The sequence below is a fragment of the Artemia franciscana genome, chromosome 9 (genome assembly GCF_032884065.1).
Source record: "Artemia franciscana chromosome 9, ASM3288406v1, whole genome shotgun sequence".
NCBI classification, from domain to species: domain Eukaryota; kingdom Metazoa; phylum Arthropoda; class Branchiopoda; order Anostraca; family Artemiidae; genus Artemia; species Artemia franciscana.
This window is the reverse complement of record NC_088871.1, coordinates 36,634,887-36,662,858: the sequence shown is the minus strand read 5'-3', so window position 1 is coordinate 36,662,858 and position 27,972 is coordinate 36,634,887. Positions and strand designations below refer to the sequence as shown.

The 27,972-nt window shown below is 33.6% G+C and overlaps 1 protein-coding gene across 1 annotated transcript; it reads right to left on the bottom strand.

Moving 5' to 3' along the window:
• Positions 1-79: 79 nt before the first annotated feature.
• LOC136031357 (probable ATP-dependent RNA helicase ddx20) lies at positions 80-27,855 on the bottom strand. Its single transcript, XM_065710858.1, has 7 exons — positions 27,657-27,855; positions 22,071-22,241; positions 18,291-18,492; positions 14,743-14,885; positions 9,912-10,050; positions 6,661-6,903; positions 80-2,472 (listed from the first exon to the last, which is right to left on the bottom strand). The coding sequence occupies exons 1-7, from the start codon at positions 27,808-27,810 to the stop codon at positions 168-170; spliced, it is 3,357 nt and encodes a 1,118-aa protein (XP_065566930.1). The 5' UTR covers positions 27,811-27,855; the 3' UTR covers positions 80-167.
• Positions 27,856-27,972: the final 117 nt, after the last annotated feature.

The following is a 27,972-nucleotide window of genomic DNA, read 5'->3' as shown; positions in this document are numbered from 1 at the left end:
CTGAAAAGGGCAGAAAGGAGGCTTAAATCTTTGGAAAATGTACTGCAATACGTTTGTGCTATCATTCCAACGCAACCCATAAAACAAGGAGCTTTTTATTAATTGACTGACAAAAAATTTTGAACAATAAAATTAAAGGTTCGAAAATCAAATACAAAAATGTAAAGCTACACATTAAGGCCGTTGTACTCACGAACATACTTGCAATTCTGTACATACTGATTTATAGTTTCGAGTTGATCATAGTACTTCATATACCAAAGATTGTGCGCTGTTTCATAGTTAAGGCCTGGTTTTGGGTCACTACTGCCATCAACGTTTCCTTGAGCTTCACCATTTCTAACAGATTCAATTTCTTCATTCGCCTGTAACAAATTATCATTTCCTGCATCAATACATTTTCTTTCCAGACCACCAGGCAAATCGTGTTCCGAGTCAGTTACAATAAGCGTTTGCTTTTTCAAGGTTTCATCACTAAGCATTTGTACTTGCTGAACTAAATGCTCTTCTTGTCTAGGACTAGGTACGCCTTCAGCCACTTTCTCAACCATGAACTTATCTTTAGCAGGACTTTTATCAACTGATTTATCATATGAGATCCCTGGAGTGTTAGACAAACTACTATCTATGACACTATGATACTTAGACAAACTACTATCTATGACTGCTTCTTCATCCTTTGCAATAATATCCGGTTCAATCATTTTGAGATCGCTTTGATTGACTTTCACAGGCGTTGAGGAAAAAACAGGACTGATTTCTAGGGACGAAAGCGTGGGGCTAGTCACAGGTCTGTATCTATCACTAGTCGTTTTTTCTTTCCCTGATTTTGGCTCATATCTTGTTGGAGATCTTATCACAAGACTCACAGTCCGTTGAAAGGTTTTTCTAACAAATTTCAATGGCCTAAAATTACGTTTTTTCTCTGAAAGTTTAGAAGCGTCACATGATTCAAGCGTGTGAGACTTTTCAACTGTCTTGGATATCAGATCTGGTTTGGTCAGGGAAATACTACGCGTACGCTTTACTAACGATTTCCGTTCACATGCTTTCTTTCTTGTACCTGAAAACATTCGTTGGATAATATTTCTCGAAAAAATTAATTCTTCCTCAACAGGTGAAGAAACAACTTCACCATTGTTCACCTCAAGAATTGTCAATTCCTCTCCTTCAACCTCAGTGACTTTATTTATTTTCTTGTTAACCTTATCACCTTCAATAACATTAGAACGTTCCTTAATTACTTCGTAGCTAGTTTTAGTTTCTGCTACGACAGTTTCGAGTTCCTTCGACATAACTACTTCTTCAGCTTTCAAATCTTCTTTATTCATAAGAACTGATAATACCCTTTCTTTATCTTCGCTCGGTACTACCACTACATCAGTGTCATATACCTGGCTCTTCATGTCAAGTTTTGAAGCATCAATATTCAATTTAACGTCTTTATTACTCACCTCACTATTAATTCTTTTATCAATCTCTCTTAATATAGTTTCCTCTTTGTTTTCATAGTCATCACATGTATCATTTCCAACGCGTTTCATCACTGCCTTTACATATTTTACGTCATTATTTTCATCAAAGGCCGTTTTTGTCTCTGCATTTCTGTCTGATATTTCTGGAAGGCTATTTCGCTTGCATGGAATGTGCCTTTGTATCTTACTGTTGTCCATATTTGGTAATGAAGTTGACTCCCTTTTTTCAAGTTCTTGATCTAAGACTTCAAAAACTTCAACGTTTTCTTGCACGTCTTCATCACTTTCAGTACTGACGAACGCTTCTTGAAAATAAAAATTGCTGGCTTGTATTCTCTTTTCCTCAAAATTAGTCTCTCCATTCAAAGAAGTATCAACCATTCCTTTTCCAACTATTTGATCAGAGTATTCGCGAACCACCTCAATCTTCATCTCATTTTCATTAATTTCATTAGCCCCGCTTACTTTGAAAGCACTAGCTTGTACCTCATTTTCACTGTAGATACGGTCTTCTTCCATTACAGCTCCAGTAGTTCCATTTCCATTCTGAATATCTTCTTTACTTTCAATTTTTTCACTTGCCAATGTTATATTAATCTTCTGTGGCTTATCTTCATCACTTTCAACAGCTACCTTAGCTCCATTGAATTTCCTTTCCAGCTGACTATTTCCAAATTCTAAAGAGATTTCTTTATAATCCATTGTCTCATCATTTTCTTTCTCAATTCTTTTCTCTCCTTTCCAACCCCTCTTTTTCCCTTTCAATTTATCCGCCCTATCAGTATCCTTTCTTTGCTTTGTGTAGGTGATATCTGATATTATATTTCCGTTCCCTTCAAGTAGTTCTAGACTTAGACGTTCATCGGTTGCTAGGATATCCAGGTTCTCTGGTTTCAATGGCCTTATGCTAATATTAATAGTACTGACAATGCTTCTCATGTACTCAAGCTCCTTGCTTTCTTCAGCTAATGTAATTGCAACTCCATGGCCACCAAACCTGAAAAAGTATGTGCAAATAACTTTAAATATCTTAAGCTTCTGAACGAGAGGAATACAAAGAAAAAAGAGAGAATGTCAGAAATGTATATCAGAAGAAAGAGAATATCGGAAGGAGAAATGAATATCAAACGGAGAAGGAAACCTGACTTAATTTGTCATAGTTAACTCTTTTTTACTTTAGATTAAAGAATTATTTGTAATTCTTTTTTTCAAATTAGGATTTTTTTTAATTTAATATAAAAAAGTATTGAACATAATACGTACAAATTGAAGCGAAATGCAAAAATAATTTAATTAGATAACTTGTAGGAAGCATCCACTAATTGTAGTAAACATGCTGATCCAAAATACATTTCCGTAGAAAAAAATTCCTTCAAATTTAAATAGAATAAGAAATCAAAAACTTACAAATGATGCAAAATCAACAGAGATAAAAATAAGACACAGATTAACTTTCAAGATAAAAAAAAAACAATCGAAAATGGATAAAAAAAAGTATAGACGATAGTAATAGCAGAAAAAAGACAAACGTGATAGATGGCAGAAAAAAAGGACCGATTCAGTTTGAAACATTTTCTCTCCTGAAATATACTTTTTGGGAATGAAGACTGACACAAAAAGAGTCTAGATTAGGAATTCTGAAATTATTTTATTTATACCCATAAATAAATAAATTAGGGCAAATGACATATTTAAACAAGGTACTGCTGCCTATTGGAATATAGGCTTGCCAACTAGCCTTACGAAGCGGATGGTTGTTAACTTTCTTGAAATGGATAACCATAGAAGGCTCCTTGGCCTCTGAGGAAATATCTACTACTACTACTACTACTAATAACTCACTTCAGCACCAGGCCGCCTGAGGCCAACACAGCTACGCACGCTCCTCCTCCAACCTAATCTATTCAAGGCCTCCCTCTTTACACCCTCCCAGGAAGTTCCCATTTCCTTTAAATCTTTATTTATGACATCCTCCCAACCCAGACAAGGACGACCTGCTTTCCGTGTAGTCCCAGACGGTTGGCCAAAAAGGACAATCTTCGGCAATCTGTCATCCTTCATCCGCAGAACGTGGCCTAGCCATTTCAACCTTCCTTTCATTATAGCCCTAGAAAGGGGGATTGAACCACATTTTTCGTACAACCTACTGTTTGGAATACGGTCAGTCAGCTGGGTACCCAGAACAATCCGTAGGCAATTTCTCTGGAAAATATCTAGTAAATTTTCATCTGCTTTTCGGAGCGCCCATGCTTAGTACAACGGTATGGCTTTGAGCCAAAGAAAATAATTCGTTGAAACCTAATCTGTTTTTAAGGATAGGCCAAGCAATCAAGCCTTTAGACCAAAGAGTAGAGAAGGAACAGTGCTTACATTATGGCCTACATTAGAATTAAATGAAGATAGACAAAAAGTGTGTTCCCACCAATCCACAAGTAAAACGTTTTGGATGAACAACTAAATAAAATATGCACGTCGATACAAAATCCCAGATGAACGTATTAGGGATTTTAAAAAAAAAGACATGACGTTTCACAATGAGATTTGAGAAACCGCAGAAAATATGATTCTCTGGTTAGTGGCGACGAAAGTGAAAATAACAAGATGGATTAAAGTATCAGATCATAAAAATCAGTAAGGATGAGAAGGAGATCATTACTACAGAGCGACTCGAACTTCAATCCTCCTATTTAAGCGGACAGTCACACAGCTACTATATTGTAGTAACTGTTAATAAATTAGTATTATTAGGTTTTATGATAGCATATATCTAAACATTACCAATCAAATAAAAAAATTATCATACAATACGTACAAGAACATTGCCTTAAAGAAAATCTCAGATAAAAGTAATAGCACTGAAATTGGCGGATTTGCAACATCTCAGGAACGGCTAATTAAGGTTGCAGCGGTAGCTGCGACCTTAATGATATAGTTTCTGCATCTTTTCACAAGATTTAATGTAAAACACGTTTTTTTTGAAAAGTTACTTTTCAGTAGTATGGTGTCATGTTTGAGTAATTCTGCTACCCGACTCCCTTTGTTTTCCTGATTCCATTTGGTTTGTTCTTTTCTAGATTCCAACTAAGACTGTCTTCATTAGTGTGATACATAGTATTAAAAAGTGGGTCGTTTATATATGTTTTATTAGCCACATTATAAAAACCTATTGTAGACAATTGGAAATTTGCATAATTTAAGGCCTTGCCTCAGGGGATGTAGAATTAAGTCATCCTCATTTATATTAAAGAAACTCCTTGTCAAACTATCAATGAGAATACTAAAGTATAGACAGGCAATTCTTTTGCAAATCTATATTTTTCCCATTGCTCATTAAAAAAATTAATTTTTTCATCCATGCTAATTTGTCAGCAACTGGATAGAGAATAGCAGTTAAAAAATAACCCTGGACTTTTTTCTTACAGTGTCCGGTAAAATTTATATCCTCTACATCCTTTTGCTTGAAGGGATAAACAAGGTGTCATCAACAGTGATTCAAAACCAATAAATAGTAAGTTCCACGAAAGGGGTCCAACCACCTTATTGGAAACAACACTACACGCTATCTAGCACTACCCAGAAAAATCATAAAGCTAATTGAAAAAACTAATAAAAAAAAATAGTTAGCCCTGTTTTGTTTATATTCTTGCTTTAATTTTGCATTATTATATGAGCCATTGCATTGTGTAATATGAAGCCTTTAGAACTATCGTAAAGAGTAGACAAGTCTGACACTGTCCTCTTGGGATATAGAATAAAGGGAGAGTATTCAATCAGCTGATTGGATAATGGCACACATATTTCGCCTCATTCCGATGTTATTTTCTACATTGAAATCTTAATGAAGTTGGCACAATCTTCTTTTTTCTCTAATTGTAAACTGCCTTTTGTCATAGAAAGGTAGTGTAGTCTTGAAAAATTCAACGTCTAACTATAAATTCAGCAACATTTTGTTTACAATTAAAAGAAGGAGAAGATTGTGCCAACTTTATTAGAAATTCAACATAACTTTAAGTAAGATTAAGGAACAAAAAATTCAGCACCATTTCGTTTACAATTAGAGTAAGGAGAAGATTGTGCCTACTTTGTTAAGAATTCAACATAAATTTAAGCAACATTAAGGAACTCAAGACTTTGTATGAACCCATTTAATGAACCTCTTAAGCCAATGGACTAGTAAAATTCTGTGACCCAGAAGTTATGATATTTTTTCTGTATAGATATAGTTGTGTTAATTGTAATACTTTAGTATTTCTGCTGATGACGAAGATTGACTATGTCTTCGAAATATCCAGAGCTTCTGCATATGTTTTTCATTGTCTCATAAAAAGACTTATCCCTATTAAAAATCTTATTTGTTTCGAAACTGATTTCTAAGTCTATGGTAGTATAGCTTTTCATAGGAGCAAGGAGGGAGATACAGAGGATGAAAAGAAGTTGACCTAAAAATTAAATTTTCGTGGTATGGGAACCACTCTCCCTAGAAAAATCCAATGGTACCCCCTCAAAGTCAAAAACTTTTTCAAAACGATGCGTCAATATACTCTTTCTTTCATGGTTATTGTAGGATTGTCTACCTGTTCTTTACGTGAGCAAGCAAATCAAATACAAAAGACCTCCCTTAGCCCTAAACTCTGAATACCAGTCAGCCTTTCCAGCTCTATGAGGATAAATTGATAGAAAAGCTGGAGAAACTAAGCGGTGTAGTACATAACCATGGAATATATTTCCAGGAGGGTGTCACGAAACTGCCCCATCCTTCGGTTCTAGTCAGTGTTACAACCAGCAACACTTTTTATATTCTATTTCCCAAAAAGTGATTCGACAGGATTGGCAAACCTGCTTGCAATACTTAGAACCATTATTTATTATAATGATAGATGGTAATAAGCTTACCTAAGCTATGGTTGTTAGGTGATTGATTTTGAACCTTGATTTTTTTTTTAATTTAAACCTGATGATGTTTGAGAAGAAAAACAAATCAATCCCCTGACATCCATAGCTTAGGTAAGCTGATTACCATCTATCAGTATTATGCATAAGAGTCAAGTTGCCCTCAGAGCATATATTAATAGCCATTGTTATCACTAATCGTACTTTGATTTCATTGATAACTGTCAATAACTGCTACCAGGGAGGGGAAAAAATATAAATATAAAAATACTTTCTTAATCTTAAACCGACTTACCGACCAGCGCGCCCAACTCTGTGAATATAAGTTGACGGATCTCCAGCAACATCGACACTGATAACCATATCCACATTTTCTATGTCAATACCTCTAGCTGCCAGGTCAGTGCAAACAACAAGACGACATTTCATTTGCTGCAGGTACGTCAGGGTTTGAAGACGCGAGTCCTGGTCAAGGTGAGCAGATAAAGACCGAGATGGCCATCCTTTACTTGTCAGAAACTTGGCAATAGATTCAGCTCTAAAATTAATGCGCTGATGAAACAAAACTATTTCATTGAAGACAGAAGATTAGGTACACTAAAGAAGAGACAAGTATGAATTGAAGTCTAGTTCAAACTGTTTTATTGAAGTCTAAACACTGAAGCATTATTTATTGAAGACTGAAGAATGAAACTGTCCTATTAGAGTCAGAAGACTGAAGATCTAATCCTGAGGACTGGGCCCACTAAAGAACTATGAGAGCTATATGTGGGCAAACATCAAGTGGATTTAGCAAACAGGCTGCGTTTTACGAGAAAGGGCGAACCCCTAAGCAAGAAATTCAAAATATCCAACTCTTATAGACTCCATAATAGTCCCAGATATCAGATGCAGTTTAATCCGTTATTATTAATTACAATCTTAAGACCCATGGTGCTAATTTTTACAACAAAATATGGCGAATTACGAACATCTTTTATTCCAAAAATGTAACTGGCTTGCTCTAATAAAAACATACCCAAGGTGAACAGGACTGAAACAATAATTTTTGGGGAACTTGGACGAATTGCTATAGAAGTTGATGATCCGCTTAAAATGCTGAGTTTATAAAGCAAGAAATATTTAAATAGAGCAAAAAAAAATACTCCACGACTGATATAATCACCAGCAAATGTTGCTTGAATGCATAAATCAGCCAACCCCCTTCTACCATTAGAAAACTTGAATTTATTATATATAACGATCTCCGATGAATACCAGTAGTATCATACATAATGTTAGTATTGTAAAGTAAGAAACTGCTATGTTAAGGCTCCCTCATTGAGGAAATTTCTAAAGTACGGTTACTTAGAAATAAGTGGAAATTATCGCTCTCAATGTTAAACTCCCCATATATACATGTTAAAAAAAGTGTTAAGTGTGCCGTTGCCACCAGCATTACCCTATGAAGTATTAGGGTACCGGTGCAAGCGGCCCAAACTTATTATGATAACCACTAGAACTTGTATATAATCTACTGGTATAGGCTAGCATCCATAGCCTATAAATGCTTAGGCGTATATCGGGACGTAAAACCAGTACAAATCTCCCAACCTAACCAAGGTAAGGGAAAAAATCGTAATATCTAAGAAAAGAAACTTACTTCTATAATTCTCAAGTCGACTGGCGCTACAAAACTGAGCAAAAACTGAAAGAATCAACACAAAGAAAACTGATAACAGGTTCTGCTTTAGCACTTCTCAGACTAAACGAGAAGAATTAACCAACCAAAAAATATAGCAATACTGATTGGGGGAAACATTCAATGGCTGTTTTAATATAAATTTAGTCAACAAAAAAATTTGGATGAACTGTTCGGGTATAGAGCGAAGATTTAATAGGTTGACATCATCAGATGACTTTCTAGTTTTTGTAAGCTGTACTTTTCTTCTTCTTTTTTTTTAAAAGTGCTTTGCACTTTTTTTCTTTTTTTTTGAAAAAATTACAATTTGAGACAATACTTTTAATGCGTCTTGAAAAAAATCACGGTATTTCTTTTATCTGTCTTGACGAATTTAAAGAAATTTAAAACCATACATGCTATTGCTCATACCAGAAGTCATACACTTTTAAGTGCAAAAACCCATAAAAATATTTAAACTACAGATAATAAGTACGTTAAAGAAACATCATTTTTTTTTTATTCTAAAAAAAAGCTGAAAAAAACGATTTCCCATTAACAGCCACTTTTAGCGCAATAAAAAAAGATCCTGTTTTCGAATGTATATACCATTGATAATTTATACCATTAACGATTTATAGCATAACTATGCCATTAATTGAAAATAATTTTTATGTAAGAATAACAGCAATTTTAAGATAAATAATTTTAAGATAATTATTTTAAGATAATACTAATAATTTTAAGGTAATTTTTTTCAATAGTTTTTAACGTTAAGTTTTAATAATAATTATAATATAATCTTAATAATATTTTTTAAATAATAATTTCAAGATAATTCATCATCTTTTTAAATAAAGGAAAAAAATCCTCTTATTACATTGACTGCTTTTCAAAATTTGTTTGACCGATTGAAGCATTTGAAATCCATGGTTGACAACTCTAGATTAGCAACCAATCTTCCGGATTCCGGAAGATAATTTCACACCCCAAACTTTATGCTCCTCAGAACAGACTTAACTCTTGTTAAATACCTATTGGTAAGCCTGTCTTAGCAGATAGGGATCAAGGTATTTTAGTAAGCAAGTTTTTATGCAAGATTAGGTTTTTCTATTTGGGAATAAGGGTTGATAAATCGCTTATTAATAAAACAAATTAAAATACTCCAGCATTAAGCTGCATTATTTACGCTTAGCCTGGAAGTACTATCATAATTAGCCGCCTAATGGCAAGGGGCGGTAATGGCGACAGGTACATACCAGTGATTGCAAATAGTACCACATGTGAATTACATACACGAAAATGGAGCCAAAACTAAATTAGAGCAATAAAAAATTCATAACCAAATTAGTGTTTAGTGTTTAGTTTGGTGTTCATCACAGATCACTAGATTGTCAGCAGATCAAGTTAATCCTTCTAAATACAATTATTTTGAATGTTTTAATATTCTTTGTATTACCTTACTTTTCTGGGATATAAATGGAAATGAGAAATATTGAGAAATGAGAATTTCTTTTCTGAGAAATAAATAAATAGTTTCATAATTTTAAACAACAGTGTTTCTAGTTTACGGCTTTTTTTAACCAGGTTTTACGAAAAAGAAACACTTTTTGTTTAGTTACCATAATATTTTTAAAAGAATTAACTTCCAGTGGCGTTGAGCAATTTTTTTCTGGAAAGGGGGAGCAGGTTTTTTAAGCTTGAAAGCCACTGCACTAAAACCTCATAAGTGTGTTATTCAGAGAAGAAAAAACAATGGAGCCATAAAAATATATACGAAATAATCAAAATATTAAGTATATAATCAGATTATACACAAGCAATGTGATAAAAACGAAAGAAAACTCATAAGAGAGCTCAACTAAAACTGCAAAAATTTAACTTACCTCGTTTGAAAATTGGCAAAAATCATGCATTGGGAGAATTCTACGTTTTCCAAGAGATTGACTAGCGTTTCAACTTTCACTTTTTGAAGAGTGGCTTCTGAGCGTGGTTTGGGAAGAACACAAACGTACTGTTCAATGCCTAGTAGATATAGTATGTTAAAAACCTCTTAGTTTTGCATTTTATATAACAGACATAACAATCAAACGCTCTTTTAAGTTACTTATATTTTAATTGAATCCCTCCTTAAAATATATTACAAAATAATGTTTTTTACATTCATATTTTGAAGAGTGACTCCTGAGCGCGGTCTGAAAAAACTACAAACGAAAAATTTGATAGTTAACGGAAACAATAAGTTTTAATACCTCATAGTTTGTGAATTTGAAATTACGCATAAAACAATGAAATTCTTTTTCAAATGACGCATATTTTAATTGAACCCATCCTTAAGATATATTACGAAAAGTATTTTTAATATTCACATTTTGGAGAGCAGCTTCTGAGCACGGTTTGGGGATAACGTAAACGTACTGTTCGGTGACTAATGGATAAATCATGCTTAAGTACCTCTCAGTATTTAATTCGATATTACTCATTTAACAATCAGAACTGTTTTAAATTACAAATATTTAAGTAAGTTCCTCCTTATAATATATTGCAAAATACAATTCTTGAAATACATATTTTTGACAAGCGAATTCTGAGCACAGTTTAGGAAGGACAACCCCATACTGTCGAATGGCTAATAGATATAATACGTCTTAGCGTGTCTCAGTTTTTGAATTCGGGTTTGAGGTTCAGTTTTTGAATTCGGGTTTGAGGTTCAGTTTCTGAAGCTTCTTTAAATTACAAATTTTGTAAGTCGTGCATTTACGTCGCGTAGTTAAGAAAAATATCTGTTCAAGAAATCACGTAATCTTTCTAAAACGAGAATACTTGACAACTTATATCATAATAAACATAACATCCTTTTAAAGCCCACTGAAGCTACTTTCGGTCTTATTATAGGAATAGGCTATTCAATGTTGTTTTCATGAATATATTCATCACAATTTGGCAGTAGAATTTCCTAAGTGGCTACATTAATACTATATTAAATGATCAAAAATGCGCAGGGTTTCAAACTATAAATAGTTTCAGCTGATAAAACCTAATGCAAAAGCTTAAATGATTCCAATGTCTCAATGACCGTATATTCAACGATAGTCAACTCCCATAATTGCAGTGAACGTAAATGGATACATTTAGTACATAGCGCCACAGTGTACGTTAGTGGGCTGACATTGAACCACAAAAAAACCCTACGTGAATAAGGGTTCTAGACTTTTCACTTTTTGAAGAACAGTTCTAGAGCAAACTTTGAGAAGAACACAAATGTACTCAGCAACGGATAATAGATGTAAAAAAGTATCCCTGTAAAAAAAAGATCCAGATGTTATTGATCTGGAGAGTATTGATCAGATGTTACTGCGGAGTTCTTGATGACACATGCCTGGTTTGCCTAAATTACGATTTCTGACAATTTGCCATCCTTCCTCTGCAAAAGTTGACGGGAGGATTGTATCATATTTTAAATCACTAATTGTTTGATGCCACATTCAAGCGAACACCTAGTATTTTTAAACAATTTGGAAAATATCGAGTTTGCCTTTCTTAGCAATTCAAGCTGTCCAGAATTAGCCATTGTCACTACTGTGGCTTTTAGTATAAAAACCTAATCTGTTTATTTTATTCAATCATTGATTTTATGCTTACATAATATCAGCCAAACAAATCCTGAAAATGTTCACTGGGTTTGGACTTATTTTCTTCTTCATTTAAAAAATCAGGTCAAACGCTCCCGTCCCCACCCTGTATTTCGTGAAAATTTTCTACGGATTAACTAACGTAGTTTAACTAAGCTTAAAAAAAACGCGATTTAAAAACTAAAACAAAAACATAGCTTAAATAAGCATAAAAATTACTAATTAAGAAAATATATCTACTATGCAAGTCTTCTTGACGCAATCGGCTATCGTGTTCGGTTGCAAAAGGCTGGAAGCCTTCTTCTGAACGGAGTACCTTAGAGTCTCTCCAGGGCCACTTTTTCTTAATTGTTTCATGTATTATTTTGAATTGTAAGTAAAAGTAATTACTTATAGTTGGGGTGTGTTATCCCAGTACTCCAACTTCCTTTGAATTATTAAGCATTTATAAAAGAAGAAGCCAATTATGATTGGTCGAAAATTATTATACCTAGACATTGAAGTCTAGCACATGTGAATTAGGCTTAAATGATACAGGTTTTATTCGTCAATTCTGTTCATGTCAAAGAGGAGTACAGTAATAGAAACAGTTAAGACATCAATGAGTAAAGTATTCACTTTAAAAAAAGAGAAAATAATAAGAAGGAAAAGAGGGGGGGGCAGAAATGACGATACTTTGGCAAAATTAGACTGTTTAACTTGTTTGCTAAGAAGGATTATTTGGATTTATATGATGAGAAGACACTGGTTTCAGGCTTATAAAGTTAATACTGACGATAATCTCGAAACCTCCTTCTTCCCGTAAAGCTCAAAATAGGGACGGATCCCCAGAATGCACAGCTAGGAAACCTAATTTTACACCTAACAAAGTTTGATTGTGACACAATAATCCCTTCCGCTAAGATATCCTGATAACAAGGACACAGGATTCTATCCCCTACCCACCAAATGTAGCATCGGGTCCAAGTTCCTGAATGACATCTAAAACACTAGCTCTCATTTCCAACGCAGTTTGGCTGCTAACCAAAATTTTTTTTTATCAGGTGTCCTCTTACATGAAATTAGGGATACCTCCCCTCCTCCCACTGACAATAAATTGTCTCAAAACATCCAAAAGGGCCAATAAAGATACCAATTCTTGTTTCTCACGGTTTGACTGAGATCCGACAACGTGTTTTACTGGATCTTTAATGACAAGAATATAGACGGCACCGCAATCTGACCTCTCTGAGTGATGGGAGATGTCTAGACTCTTGTCATCCAGACATCTACCTGAACAGAATGTTCCTTGTGTCAGGGATGCTGACCTTTAATGTACTTCAAAAAGCTTTCCACGAAACTTTTCGACAAGTTTGGTTGAAACCTAACAATCACTAGAGTGATATTTACCGATAACAACACATCAGGGAACTCCACCCCCCCCCCTCCACTGGCACAAGACACAGGTCCTTTATCTTAATAGTTTTTTCACTTTTCTATATGATTATCATTATATTAACCAATTAAGTCCCCCACACACTTAATTCCATTGGCTAATTTTTGTGACATATTTGTGATGTACTGACATAAAGAGAAAAAAAGTTTCTTTTTGTCTAATGTATACTTTTAACTATATTAATATAGTTGATAGTTTAGCTTACAGCACGCCAATTCGCACGGGATAGTTTCTTAGAGGACACTGTTCAGTTGTTTGTGGTTATTAGTGTTCTTTTACTGAAAATTTACCACGATTTTACTGACTTATTCTTTTTACCGAGTGACCAAAAACATTGGGGGGAGATATCCCCCCATATGTGACAGCCCTGGTGGCTATGTATCTTTGTTAAGAAGAAATGTGACATTAATGGCATATTTATACGCTATTATTATTCTTTTTTTAGAGGTGAAAAATTGCAAATAAGAGAAATATTAGTAAACTTTTTATTTTCAGCTTTTGCACATGCATTTACATTTACAGATTCTCCAAACTAGAAGAAGAACAGGCAAACAAATAGAATCATCGTCCTTTGTCTCAACCAGATGATAAGCAAAATATAGTCAAAAGATTCAACTCCAATTTCGACAAAAAACACACTAAATGTTACTAAAGACTAACTTTTAGTAGATAGTTTACTAAATGCTACCAAATAATACCTCCCCCAAAATGTTTGTCCGGCTCGTAAACACATCACAAAAATGAATAGAAACAAATTTTTTATGCGTTTTTGAAGGTTTTTTTGGAAGCCCCCCCCCCCCCCTCTTCCTCGCCCCCAGCTCTCCCTCACATTTTAATTGTAATTGTGGTTTACTTACGCCCCCTCACATTTGTGTTTAACACCCAGTTGGTCAGATATTCTTCTGAGAAAATACTATTTAATATTTAATGTCCATATTTTTCCTTGGAATTGGGGTTCTTTATTATTATTATTATGTTATTATTATTATTTTATTATTATTAGTATATTATTATTATGTTACTAAAGACTAACTCTTTGGTCCAGCCGACGTTTTGTATAAATTCGAATGATGAAAATTTTTTGTAAATTTCTTTTTTTACTACAGATAGCTAACGGGCATTTCGAATGATAAGAATTTTTTGTAAGTTTCTTTTTTTACTACAGATAGCTAACGGGCATCTTAGTGAAGTAAATCTACATCACTATCATCATTGGTATTACTATCAGTCTGAAACATATTGAAAATATTATTAGAGCGAAACAGAGATGGATATACCTTGAGTTTATGAAGATTATATCTTTTCAACCTTACTAAGCCATTGATTACTTCACAGCTGTTCCCAGTGGATGTCAACTTCCAGTAACTTCTGAAGCATTTCTGGTGTAATGACTGGATGTTACAATTACACGCATACGCGTCTCAAATATATTTTCCTTTCCTTTATACAATAATTGGCCACAAAGGTCAGTTATTTGCCTTGTTTGACTTTAACATTGAAATCTCAATATTATAATATCTTAGCTAATAATATCTATCAATATTATCTTAGCTTCAGTGAATTATCTAGACACTAATCGAATCACTTATAAGAAATTTAGAATCAATTAGCACTAGATGCTTGAAAAAGACGCTCAAGAAGAAAACTCACCAACCAGCTCCAGAGAATCAACTTGTACTTTGATAATTTCTGGAGTTTTCATACTCTTTATCAGTACATTTTCAAGGTCGGGAGGGTATGTAGCACTAACCGCTAAAATCTGACACGTTGCAGACAATCCTTGAAGAACATCTCTGCAAAAAAAAGATAAAAAAAGACCTACTGACTTTTGGTGTCTTTTGGAAAGAATTGTCTTTATGACAAAGATTTGAATAGACTGTTGGCTGAAAAGTACAATATTTGGGAATCTGTCATCCCCAGAAGGTGCTTTAGCCATCTCTCATTATCAAACCTTTCTCTCATCATCCGTCATTGTAGTAACGAATGATGTTGATTTTCAAAGTGAAGCAATGGACTAAATAAAGTGAATCAACAGGCACTATACTCAATACATACATATATATATATATATATATATATATATATATATATATATATATATATATATATATATATATATATATATATATATATATATATGTGTGTGTGTGTGTGTGTGTATATATATATAACAGAAGGAGAAAAGGAAGACTGTTATCCTACATTAGTAATTAATATAGATCAGTACTTGAATGAGGCCTTAACCCTACTCATCCATACAATTACATAGGTCAAACAGCATAGCCATACACAATCAACCATAAAGAATAATCCATGGACAGGCAGTCGTGTCGTCTCTAGACGATGGCTATTCTTGTGGGAGAATTCGCTAGTGGATCCTTCGACTTCGAGACGGTCAGCCAAAAAGATTATTGAAGGCTATCTGTAATACCCTTCTCCCCCAGCACTTCTTTTTACTAACTCCCAAACCGTGCTAAAGCCAAATGAAAATAAAACATGGGAGACAAAGAACGCAGATTGTGTCATATAAACATACCATATTATTAATATAATTATGAATAATTTTATAGTTTATATAATAATTTTTTATATTAATAGTTATAATTAAAACTATTAAGATTCGTTTAAGAATGTAACAACAAATCTTACTGCTGTAGTTAGATCCTACTTAAAAGCAAAAATAAAAACTTTTCTTTAGAGTTACCAAGAAATCTGAAATTAAACTTGTACTCATTCATTTTCTAATAAATACTTAAGTTTTTCTAATACGTGGCTTAGCTTTAATTTATAGCAACCAAATATAAGGTTATTTATGTTATTTTTTTAAGCCTGGCGACTCCTATTGCTAAGTCTACCAAATGTTAAGAAACTAACATAAAGTTGCACTTTCAACAAGTTATGCAACAGTAGTTTTGATTGGTTCCCGCCGTTTACACTCTCAGTGCAACAGTTTAAACTCCCAGCGTAATAGTTTTACGCCGTTATTTATTGTCTCCCATTTTATTTAACTATTGTACAGATTAGATTCTAGAAAAAGCACTCTCAAGATTTGAATGTCGTTATAGGGTTAGGTATAAACGTGTCTGGCTTGGACTACATGGATGACATCAATGTTCTTGCTGCTAATCCAGTAACTGCTCAAGCAACACTAAATGAAATAGCATATTTCTCTCAGCTACTGGGTATGAAGATCCACACGGTCGATAGCTTCAATTATCTTGGCTCACTAATAGGCTCTCCTGGAGAGCCTAATAGGCTCTCGTGGAGGCTGTGTGTGGAATCGACGGGGGATAAACACGGAGACAAAACTTTTGTCTATAAAACGGCTATTAGATCTCTTCATTTCTATACATTTAAGATTGGCCACTGAAAGCGCTTCATATCCATGATATAAAAGTCCTTGATCACTGTTGCTCACAAAAAATCGTGAGAATTCGATGCTCCGACACAATCTCAAATGCTGATGTGTGCCACTGCTGCTTTAAAATCAAGCTCATTACCATTAATATTAAACAGAGAAGACTTCTTTAGCTTGACCATACACTGAGAAAATTCAATGACCGCATCATCAAGTGAGTGCTTCCAGCTACGTCCACGTCTAGTTCCACAGCAAGTACAAGTAATTAAGTGATGGGCAGGATGTACACCCTTTGGCTTACTATGCTTTAGAGCCTTAATTTAAAAAAATGTTTTTCATTTGAATGACGTTACATTTAAAAGCATTTAAAGAGCAAAAAAGGAGCAAGATAGCATTGCAATAACGTCATGCATTATATAAAAGGTGCTTTATACAGACAATAGTTTTCATTAGCATAAAATATGCCTAGAGGACGACCAAAAAAAAATATCAAGTTAATGTCCCTTTAAGCTTCCTTCAGGTGAATACTCGTCAAGTTTTGTATAACAAAATTTAAATACCAAGGAGGGATAGGCATTAGGATTTTAAAAATGCCTCGGTGGGCATGGCGCAGGGAGCAACTGGTTTATATTCGCATTGTCATATTTACTCCTTTGTTCGGTAAGCACTTATATATAATGCCATAAGATAGGTGAAAAACAGTAGGGGTGTCTCTTCATTACTTCGTTCATAAGTTCACAACAACCTATGGTTTCAAACCAAGGCAACTCCACATAACCAAAAAAAATTCCATTGCTGTTCCCCGAAAGTACTATTCTAAAATTGGGAACGATAGGGGCCCCTTTCCCAGCCTTCTGGGACCCCTTATATTAGACAAATCACGGTAAGATAGAGCAATAATTTTTTTTCTTAGAATACCATGGAATACCGGTCTTATTTTGTTCCCTAATATAATGTTTCCTATCATTAACTAAGATGTACAGACCTTTATAGACCCTAATTTTCTCTGAAGTATGAACTAGTGCACTAATACAATCATGGGTTCACATACTTTTTTGTTTTTGTTTTTTAACTCTTTTTCCATATGGGAAAAAGTATTCATCTGTGGGGAGGATTTTTGAAGAGTTTTTTTTTATCCCAAAACAAGCAATTTAATATAATTACCCGTTTTACACTGTCATAAAGGAATAGGGAGCCTCCAAATAGGTATTACGCCGGTTTAAAGGAGTATGTTTTGAATATGCATGAGCAAACCAGTTGCTATGTTTTAAACGTTACACCGATACAGGGGGAGTGTGTCCTTCTGACCAGAAGGACTTTCTACGTATAGTCCCTTTTTTAGCATATAATCAATTGATTATTAATTAACAATGATTAATCGGTAATATTTAACAATTATTTTTAATCAATAATAATTAATTAACGACATAATAAATAAAATTATCAGAATTAATTAATAATCTTAATTATAAGGTCAATTATAATTAATTAATAATTAACAATAGAGATGTATAATCAATTAAGCTAATAAAATAGCTGACTAAATAAAAAACCTAAAACCCTCTTCCACCATTGACTTCATCAAGGACAAACAGGCCAGTGCTGAGAAGATCAATAAATCGCCCATCGATAAGCTGCTCAATTCATCCAAGAGTACCGGCTATGATCTGGCTCTTCATTATCTCATGCTTGTCTTTAAAAAGTAATCAAGATTATAATTAGAATCATATCTAACATCATCCTAATTACAATGATAATATTAATAACGATTAATTAAAATGAGTCATTTATAGTTCATTAATAATTAAAAATAAAGGCATATAATTAATTAACAGCTTACTCAATAAGAGATCTAAAACCCTCTTCGACCATTCTATCAGCTTCATCAAGGACAAAGAGGCCGGTGTTGAAGAGATCAATAAATCGCTCATCGATAAGCTGCTTAATTCGTCCCAGAGTACCGACTATGATCTGGCTCTTCGCTACCTCTTGCTTGTCTTTAAAGTATGAACTGCCTCCAATTGATAGGTGAACTTTCAAACCTTCAAAAATTGAATATTCAAGGTTCATTTGCCTCAAGTGAAAAAATTACCAGTCAAGTTTCTATACAAAATAAATCTCCACCATTTGATTAATAATGAAAAGTATCAGAATTATTAGATACCTTCAGTCCTTTGCGATACAGATTATAAACATGCATTTTATGAACCACCAGCAATGCCGTATCCTCGGAGGAAGGTTAGGGAGTTTGGCCTCCTCCCCTCCGAAATCTTTGTCTAACACGTAAAAACGTAACAAAATGAATATAAACAATTTTTTGATTCTTCTGTTTAAGTTTTTTGTACCTCCTCCCTCCCCCCCCCAAAAAAAAAATTGGATATGGCCTTGACTACCAGAAAAGACAATTACGGGGATTAGCGCTTATAATATTGCTGGAATTCAGGAAATATGGGAGGTTGGTAGTTCACCTCACGGTTCAAAGTACTATTTGATTAACTTTATCCTAAGCAACAGAGCAAAGGCTATGAAAGGAAATTGTATAAATGTGAAGTTTAACTGACCTAGACTTAGATCAACTAAAATTAATGAATTTAGTGAATTTCTAGGGTTGAGCTGCGACAAAAGGTCTGAAGAATAGTCTGAAGAAGATTATGTTGCTTATATATATTAAAGCAGGAGTAAGTGTGGATGATAAGGAATTGGACAGCTTTAAAAATAAAATTGACTTCATATATTATTTCACCACTTACTGTACGAATGTTGAGCAGGATTGTGGATGCAGTGAAAATACAAAAAGAAGATTGGCCAGGTGTCAGTTCTTTTTTTCTTACTTTAAAAAATTATATAGAAGAATAAGAAGATAAGTTTTCGAATTAAGATAGTAAAAGCCACGGTAGTGACACATGTCAAACGTGGACAGCTCGAAGCGTTAGGGAAGGCATACTAGTTATTTTCCAAGAAAATTTTTTATAAGATACTAGGTGTTCGCTTTGATTCGGCTTCAAGAAATTATCGGTTTAAAAATATAGTACAATCCTGCTGTCAAGTTATACTGAGGAAGAATGGTAAGTTGCCAAAAATCGTGCTTTTGGTAAGCTAGCTACGGCCAAACGAAAACAATATTAAAATGAGACAGGAGTAAAAATAATGCTATGAACCAAGAGGGGGGGAGCCTATGCGAATGGGCTTGCCTCACGTGGTTTAGTGCTGTTATGAGCTGTCATTCGTAATAGTGGTATCTAAAGAAATTTAACTTGTCACAAACACCCAAGCACATGTCTCATCAAAACCACGTTTTTTATTTTAATTCCAATGTAAAAAGTAACAAGATCCACTACTGCTCACATGTGAAAATGTTTATAAAATACGATGATAAGGGTTCTTTGCTTACTGTCTCCAAGCCATATGAATTAGTGCACCCCTAAACGTCCAGTAATTTGATAAAAATGTTTCATCGAATTTGTTTCATCTCATATTCTAACAAGTAGATTATAGGATATATAAATAGGATATAGACCTATAGTCAAGATTAGCCAAATTATGTAATCTTCTTTTATTAGGTCCTTTTTTACCTTAAAAAAAAATTTATATTGTAAAGCAGAGATCTAACAAAAAAATGTCTAAAATTACAACAATGGCACGAAAAGAACTTTGTTTTCTTTGTCATTACGCTTTTACTCTTTTCTGACTAGATCCACTCAGATAAGAATTGTGAATCCTTTCCCCTTTTTTTTTGTCTATCTTTTTCCTTTTAAAGTAGTTTTACGACCCTTAGAATCTTTTGCATCCTTATAATTTACCCTATTTTATAGTTTACCCTTAGAATCTATTCTTTACTTCAAATATAATCAGTTCGAGCTTTAGCAAAAAATAAAAAATTTTGTCTCTTGGTTACTTATAGGTTACATTGAATACAGTATCTGTAAACAATTAGATAAGTAGCAATATGACATATCTGTAATTTTAAGCAAAACTTGTCTGGATTAGAATATCAGTAGACCTATATTAGAAGAACAAAAAGAACTAGATTAGTAAATGATTAGACGAGTAGCAGTATCAAAAATTAGTTATGTTACACATTTAGCAAAAATGAGCTCATGTCTGTTCCTATGGCAGTTGGCACCAAGGACAAAACTAATTACGATCCCCCCCCCATCCCGACTTAAACATAAACAAAAAAGCCCTAGAAGCCCCGCCGCGGCGGGGGCTTCCCTTATTGAGCTACAGAGCTAACATATTTTTCTGAAGGATTTCAGGGTTTTTCAATTGGTGTAGTTAGCTTTAATTCTGAAAACCGATTACAATTTATACAGATACCAACAAAGTCACTTAAAAATATGCAAAAGCAAGAAAACTCAATTCAAGATTTTAAAAAGTTCAGTGTGAACCATTCTTAAAAATAAAATCCTGCTAAGTCACCAAACTGTCTTTCAGATTTCTGGCTCAGAATTAATTGTATCTTTAAGAGAAAAAAGTCCCTATGAAACTAGAAAAATAATACTTAGGTGGTTTGATTAAATTTACTGAAATTTAACTCGATGTTTGTCAGTTTCTGAATATTAGTGCCAAATTATCACATGTAACGTTGCAACTCCGTCTTAGAAGTGGCCACGCAAAAACTAAACAAACCCTTTTCCAATGGAAAATGACCTCAGTGCCATTTGTGACACATGTGGAGTGTATGAAGCCACCACATCTTTAACCGCACAACATATGATAAGCAGAGAGAAATATTAAGGAATTGATGTAAGAAGTCATTTAAGGTATTCACAAATCGTGCTGTTCAGGGTCATCCCACCTCACCACTTTGGGCTAAAAGACTAAGCGCATGATTATTAGGTAGATTCGTAGAGACTACTTGTTTGGTTTACTCCCTATAAGACTTTCTTTCACTCCTTTTATATTTTTGTTTTAGTTTTTTCTATTTAGTTGTATTTGGTTCACTCCCTATATATTTTTACTTTATTTGCTCGTATTTTATCTGTTTATATTTTAAAATCTTGAATAATGTGACAGGTTATAAGGTACAAATGTATTATCTATTATAAATGTGTTGCACCCATATTATAATTGCATTATGGTAAAGTGGTAAATGTATTATTTTAATCCTAGTTTTTCAATGCAGGCAATTACTGTAGGTGAATAACCCTCAACTAATAGCGAAATAAGTGATATATATATATATATATATATATATATATATATATATATATATATATATATATATATATATATATATATATATATATATATATATATATATATATATATATATATATATATATATATATATATATATATATATATATATATATATATATATATATATATATATATATATATATATATATATATATATATATATATATATATATATCTTCAGCTTGCATTTGAAGTGAACAAACAATACAAAATGTAAAATAAGTATACAAAAATAAGAATCAAAAAAAATCTACAAGAAAAGAAAAAACAAAATGCAACATATATAACCTTAAACAGGCCTAATAAGTTTCGAAACATTTTCAAAACTTTGAAACAATCAAAAATTTTTAAGAAAAAAGTAGAAACTAAATTATAAAAAAAGATAAAAAATTTTATAAGTAAAAATTTTTATTTTTACCTGGAATATCTAAGGCAATGGAGTTTATAACTTGAACAATTTGCACAGCAATCTCTCTGGTGGGCACCAATATAATTGTATGACCATCTGGTGATTCACAAATATATTCTAGTGCAGCTATTACAAATACAAGGGTTTTACCTGTTCCTGACTTGGCTTGTATCAGCACATCTAAAAAAAACGCTCCGTTAGGGGTTGACCATAGGTAATTTTAAGCAGCTAAAAACATGTAACTACAATTCTATATTTCTAGTAGCATTGTGACCAATTTTGTTATTATATTTTGTCTGACTGCAGTTGCTGTTAAATAGCCCCCAACAATTAATTCAACTGTTACATTAATACTACAAAACTAGTTAAAAGATTTAACAACCCAAAACAATTAATTTGGGGTTTAGTGTCAAAGACATCGAACTATATATTAGTCCTTATTGGATCTGATGAAACTGCATGGGTACAGTGCCTCTAATTTTTCCCAAAATTTTCCTACTTCTTTTTCATTTATGCTTGTCTAGTATGACTTAGCTAAGTTATTTTGACTGCAAATAGCAAAAAATGACTTTATTTTCAAAACTGTATGCACTGAAAATGTTTCTCTTGTGAATAAATTTTATGCCATTTGGCTTGGTTATAACTAATTCTAGTCTTACCATTTGATAAAATCCAAATAAATGGTTACCAACTCTTTTCTAACCTAAATTGCCCACTTTGCCACAGATGAGTGTGTTTATATGAAAGAGATGGACTATTGCCAATTTCATTCATTTTATTGCTGTTACTACTAATGGAATTGAATCAATTTGGATAAAAACACACAAATCTGATCGTTTCTTAAACAATGCCACAAAATCTGACTACACCTCCATAGAAAAATCCTCCTCTCCACAGATTTATTCTCTAAATAATTTAATCTTGGTGAAAATTTACCCCAGACAATTACCTTTACCATCTCCATGCCTAAAATTGAGCTGGCAAAGACAAAAGAAGAATCTTGTATATGAATTCTGGCAAATTCACAAAGTATAAAATTTCCCCTGAAAAATTTGCCCCCTGGAAACTTCTCTCTCCATGGAAAATCCCACTAGCAGAAAGTTCCCCCTTCCTACCCCCCAAAAAAAAAATGTATGCATACTTCCCAAAGACAAATACTATACATAAACAATGGGCAAATTTTGTAACTTAAGGACCTTTCCTGAGGGGCTTGGGGGGAGGGGGGTCATGACGTCTCTAAAGGCATAGTTATTCAGCCTTTCAACAATGCTGAAAAAAATGGCTATTTTAAAATTTTTATTGGATAATTCGAAAAAAATAATGGCATAAAAGGGGGCCTAGTTGCCCGCTGTTTTTTTTTTTTTTTTTTGTCAAATAAAAGGGGCACTAGAACTTATAATTTTTTTTCAAATGAGCCCTTCAACAGCATTCTAGGACCAATTATACAATCGCCCCTGAAAAAAAGACATCCATCCATGATCTTTCTTCTGGCAAAAAATACAAGATTCCACATTTTGCAGATAGGAGCTTGAAACCTATACAGTAGGGTTCTCTGATATACTGAATCTAGTGGTGTGATTTTCATCAGGATTCTATGAATCTTAAGAAGTGTTTCTTCCTTTTTTTTTGAAAATCAGTCAAATTTTCTTAGACTTGTAACCTTTGATGAGTAAGCCTAAACTAAATGAAACTTATTTATCCAAAATCAGCATAAAAAGCCAATTCTTTTGATACATCTGTTTGTATAAAAACTCCTTTTTTAAAACTTTTTATTACTATTGAACCTGGTTGCTCCTTACTTACAGTTTGTTACCACAAACTGTTTGATATGGCTGCTATGTTATCAAATGTGATGTCCAATTTTGTAAGTTACAATCTTGTCCTACTGGGGAACTTTAACCTTCCTGAAACACAACAGATTGATGGATCTAGTTTTTGCACCAGATATTCTCTTTTTTTGTCTGCCCTCTCTATCAAACAATTTCACAACCAACTCATTTCAGGGAAGGTCAAATTTCCAACACTCTTGATCCAGTTATTTCTAGTAACTGTGACCTTGAATTTTTTGGGCAAAAAGTATACCTTTCTTAACTACCAAAATAAGCAAGCTAATCAACAGAAAACACCAAGCTTGGAATCACTACAGAAAAAAGAAGACCACTGAACTTAATCAAGGCTTCAACACTTTTTGTAATCAGACAACCAACCAAATAAAAAAGGTTGAAGAGAAGGTTTGAGGAAAAATTGGCTGAGGATGTTAAGGAAAACACCTTGGCTTTATGCCACTCAAAAATGTAGCAGCAGATACACAGTCCCAGATATCCTGCACAAGAGTCAGTCAGTTTCTGATCTTGAGCTGAAAGTTGAAATTTTCAACCAACAATTCTCTTCTGTTTTTTCTCCAATTCAAGTATTGTTTATCCTACATCTCCTTTATATGATGTATGACATAAGATGGAACCAATTCTGATTGCCAACACAATAGTCCTAAAGGAACTTATATCCCAAAAACTGAATAAATCTGCTGGTCCAGTTGGTATTCACCCTTGTATCCTTCATGGATGTGCTACAGTTTTGTGTCAATCTCTTTTCCTGTTGTTCATGTTATCATTAAATCTTTCCAGGCTACCTCTGGATTGGAAAACTGCATATATCATTCCTATATTTGAAAAGTTAGAAAGGTCCTTGCTGAAAATTACTGACCCGTTAGCATAACTTTAGTCATTGTTAAGGTTCTTGAAAGAATAATCAATTCTGTAGTTATTAGACATTTTGAAGATAATAATGTTTTGCACAGGTCACAACATGGCTTTTCTTCAGTAAGATCTGTTGATACCCATCTCCTTGAATTGTATGACCACATCACTAAGTTGCTTGATATGGGGGTGCCTCCTGAAATTTCTGCTTGACTTCTCTAATGCTTTTGACAAATTTGTCACAAGCAACTTGCCATTAAATTACATGCAGTCAAGCTTGAAGAGAGGTCCCTGCTCTCAATTCTTGAATTTCTTTATCTGAAAACTCAATGTATTCAGTTATTTGATGACTCTGGTAACCATATCTTTTCTTCCTCTACAAATGTTTTGAATGGAGTTTCTTGGGGAAGTGTTTTGGGTCCTACACTATTTGATATCTTCATAAATGCTGCTCCTTCCATTATCAGCAGTAAATTAACTCTCTATGCTGACAACCTGAAACTTTTTGAACCAGCCTTGTCCTGTGAAGATCATGCCCTCCAAAAAATCTTGGACTGTCTGGTCAATGGGCTGAGGCTTTTCTTCTTGAATTCAATGTTGCCAAGTACCATATCCTTCAATTTGGCAAAAACAAATCCTTGTTGCTCTTATTTTTTCTTAAGCCACACACTCTCCTCTGTAAATAATGAGCAAGATCTTGGTGTCACTATTGACAATGAATCAAAATTCAGCACTCATGCTAAGAAATCTCCTGCTAATGCTAGTTCAGCTATGGGACTGATTAAGCATACTCTTTATACCTGTTCGCCTAAAGTCATTAGTCTTCTATATAAGGGACTTATACATTCTAAGCTTGAAGTTGGAATGTCTCCAGCCTCCCCATATTTTAAAAAAGACGCGAAAGTTCTTGGAGATGAGCAGAGACATGCCACCTAAGTCATATCTGGCATGTGGGAACTTTTCACCCTGCAAGTCTATCAAAGTTGAATCTCCCTATACTTGTTTACAGGAGAAGTAGAGGAATGCCATTTTAGCCTATAAGTTATTGAGGGCTAATACCCTCCCAGCATTATTTCCTATTATTGGTCTCAAATTAAGAACTAGAGATGATCATCTGAAACTATCAATCTACAATATATAGAGTTTGCACTCAGTTCTTTTCATCACTAATTGTCAACAGTTGGAACAAACTATCTAATGAAACAGTTACTGATGAATCCATTGATGTTTTTGAACAAAGGCTGGATGCTGAATGGTCCTCCAGAGAGTGTAAACTCAATTGGCATTCTACTGATCATCCACCTACACCTAGTCATTAATAAACTTTGAATACAACTCAAGTCATTATTCTGGAGCTCTACAAGGAGTAATCCTTAGATTGCTTCAATCTGCAATTTAAGGCAAATTGTCAACTCTGGAGCTCTACAAGAAGAAATTGAAGAAATACCTACAATTTAAGAAATACTTTAAAGAAATGCATACAATTTAAGGTATTTGCAACAAAACAACTTAAAAAAAACTGCCTCAACAAACCTTTGCTATAAACACTGTCCTGAAAGAAGTGTTAACCCTAACCTCAACTAGTTACTATAATGTATATATAATGTAGGGTGCAAAGAGTCAGGTAAGTAAAGAAGAAATATACCTATAAGAAGAAATATACATCCAGATTTTCTTATCAATGCTCTTCCCAAAAATAATAATGTTTACTGTTGCAACTGCATTTAGCCCCTACCAAATGAAGTTGCATATAGCTTAAGGCTATGCAAAAATTTACTGATTTAGTTTAGGCTGTTGTTTTGAATTGATATTATGCACCAGCTGTTAATGACACACAAGCACATAAAAAAAATTCACTAAAATTTTTGTATAGCTCAGAGCTATTTTTTGGCCTATCAGGTAGAGGGCTGTAATAAAATTTATGACAGCAGTAATTATTATATTTGTCTAATTCATGACCACTTCTAAGGGGAACAAACTTATAAATAAAAGTATACTTAGTACAATCAGATTTATTATTTTATGCCCTTTCTAAATATTATATTCACTTTTCTGATGATGTAATTTATCCCTTTTATGGCCCCAGATATAGCCAAACATAGCCTAGTGTATTTCTTCAGCAGGATATGTCTAATTTTGTGGTACATAGTATGTCTTTGCAAATGAGTAGCTGCATTATTGACATGTAGAAAATGTGCAGGCTATGTGATTGCAACATTACTGAGTTGGATAAACATTTTGTTTCAATATAGAGAAAATGGAGGGAAACATAATTGCTTAATCAATAGAAACATGCTAAATGTTATAAAACAAGAATTTTATGACTAAATCTGAGACCATCAAGAGGGATAGGGTGCAATGAAGAGCATAACATAGAGAAAAATACTGGTGAATACTATTTTTATTGCATGAACATTTAGGCTAGTACTTTAGAACTAGACCTTTAGGCTACTGGACCAATACAATTTCTGTACCAGCCCATAATATACCTATGCTAGTCTATAGGGTAACCTACCAGTTAGCAATAGCAGATCCAAAGGGACAGGGGGACTTGGGCCCCCAAGATTTTTCTGGCCCCCTCTTTCCCTGTGATTTCTTTTTCTGTTTTTTTTTTTTGAATAAATTTGTTGGTCATTGGTTGTTTTGTAACATTCCCTCCCCCCAAGATTTTGCTCATTGGAACCCTAACCACATTGGGCCTTCAACAAGATTTTGCTCTAGATCTGCCCCTGTCAGTTAGCCTAACCTACTTTAGTTATTAGGCCAAATGAAACTTAACAATCATCAAAATTATGACCTAAAATGCCCCAATTCAGTTCCTTTACATACGACCCAGCCAGTTTAGACAAGCTATATCAAAAATCAGAGCTAAGAAGCAACATTAGGCTGAATAACTCACCTTTACCAGACAGTACAGTAGGTATTGAAAGCAACTGTACTGGAGATAATTTGGTGAATCCCAATGATTGGATTCCAGATAAAACACCAGGGGATAACTTCACAGCTTCAAATGGAACACCAGTGAGCACGTCTTTGCTCCTTTCTGGAACCATATTCCAAAGTAGTGTGTCGGTAATTTAAACTTATTGCTTAAAATATAGAATCACTACTAAAATTGACAAAATATTGTTTTAGCTTATTTTGGCTTAAATAGTTGATCTAATTTCCTTTAATAAATTATTAGTTGATCTTAATTATTTTCTTAACCTGCAATT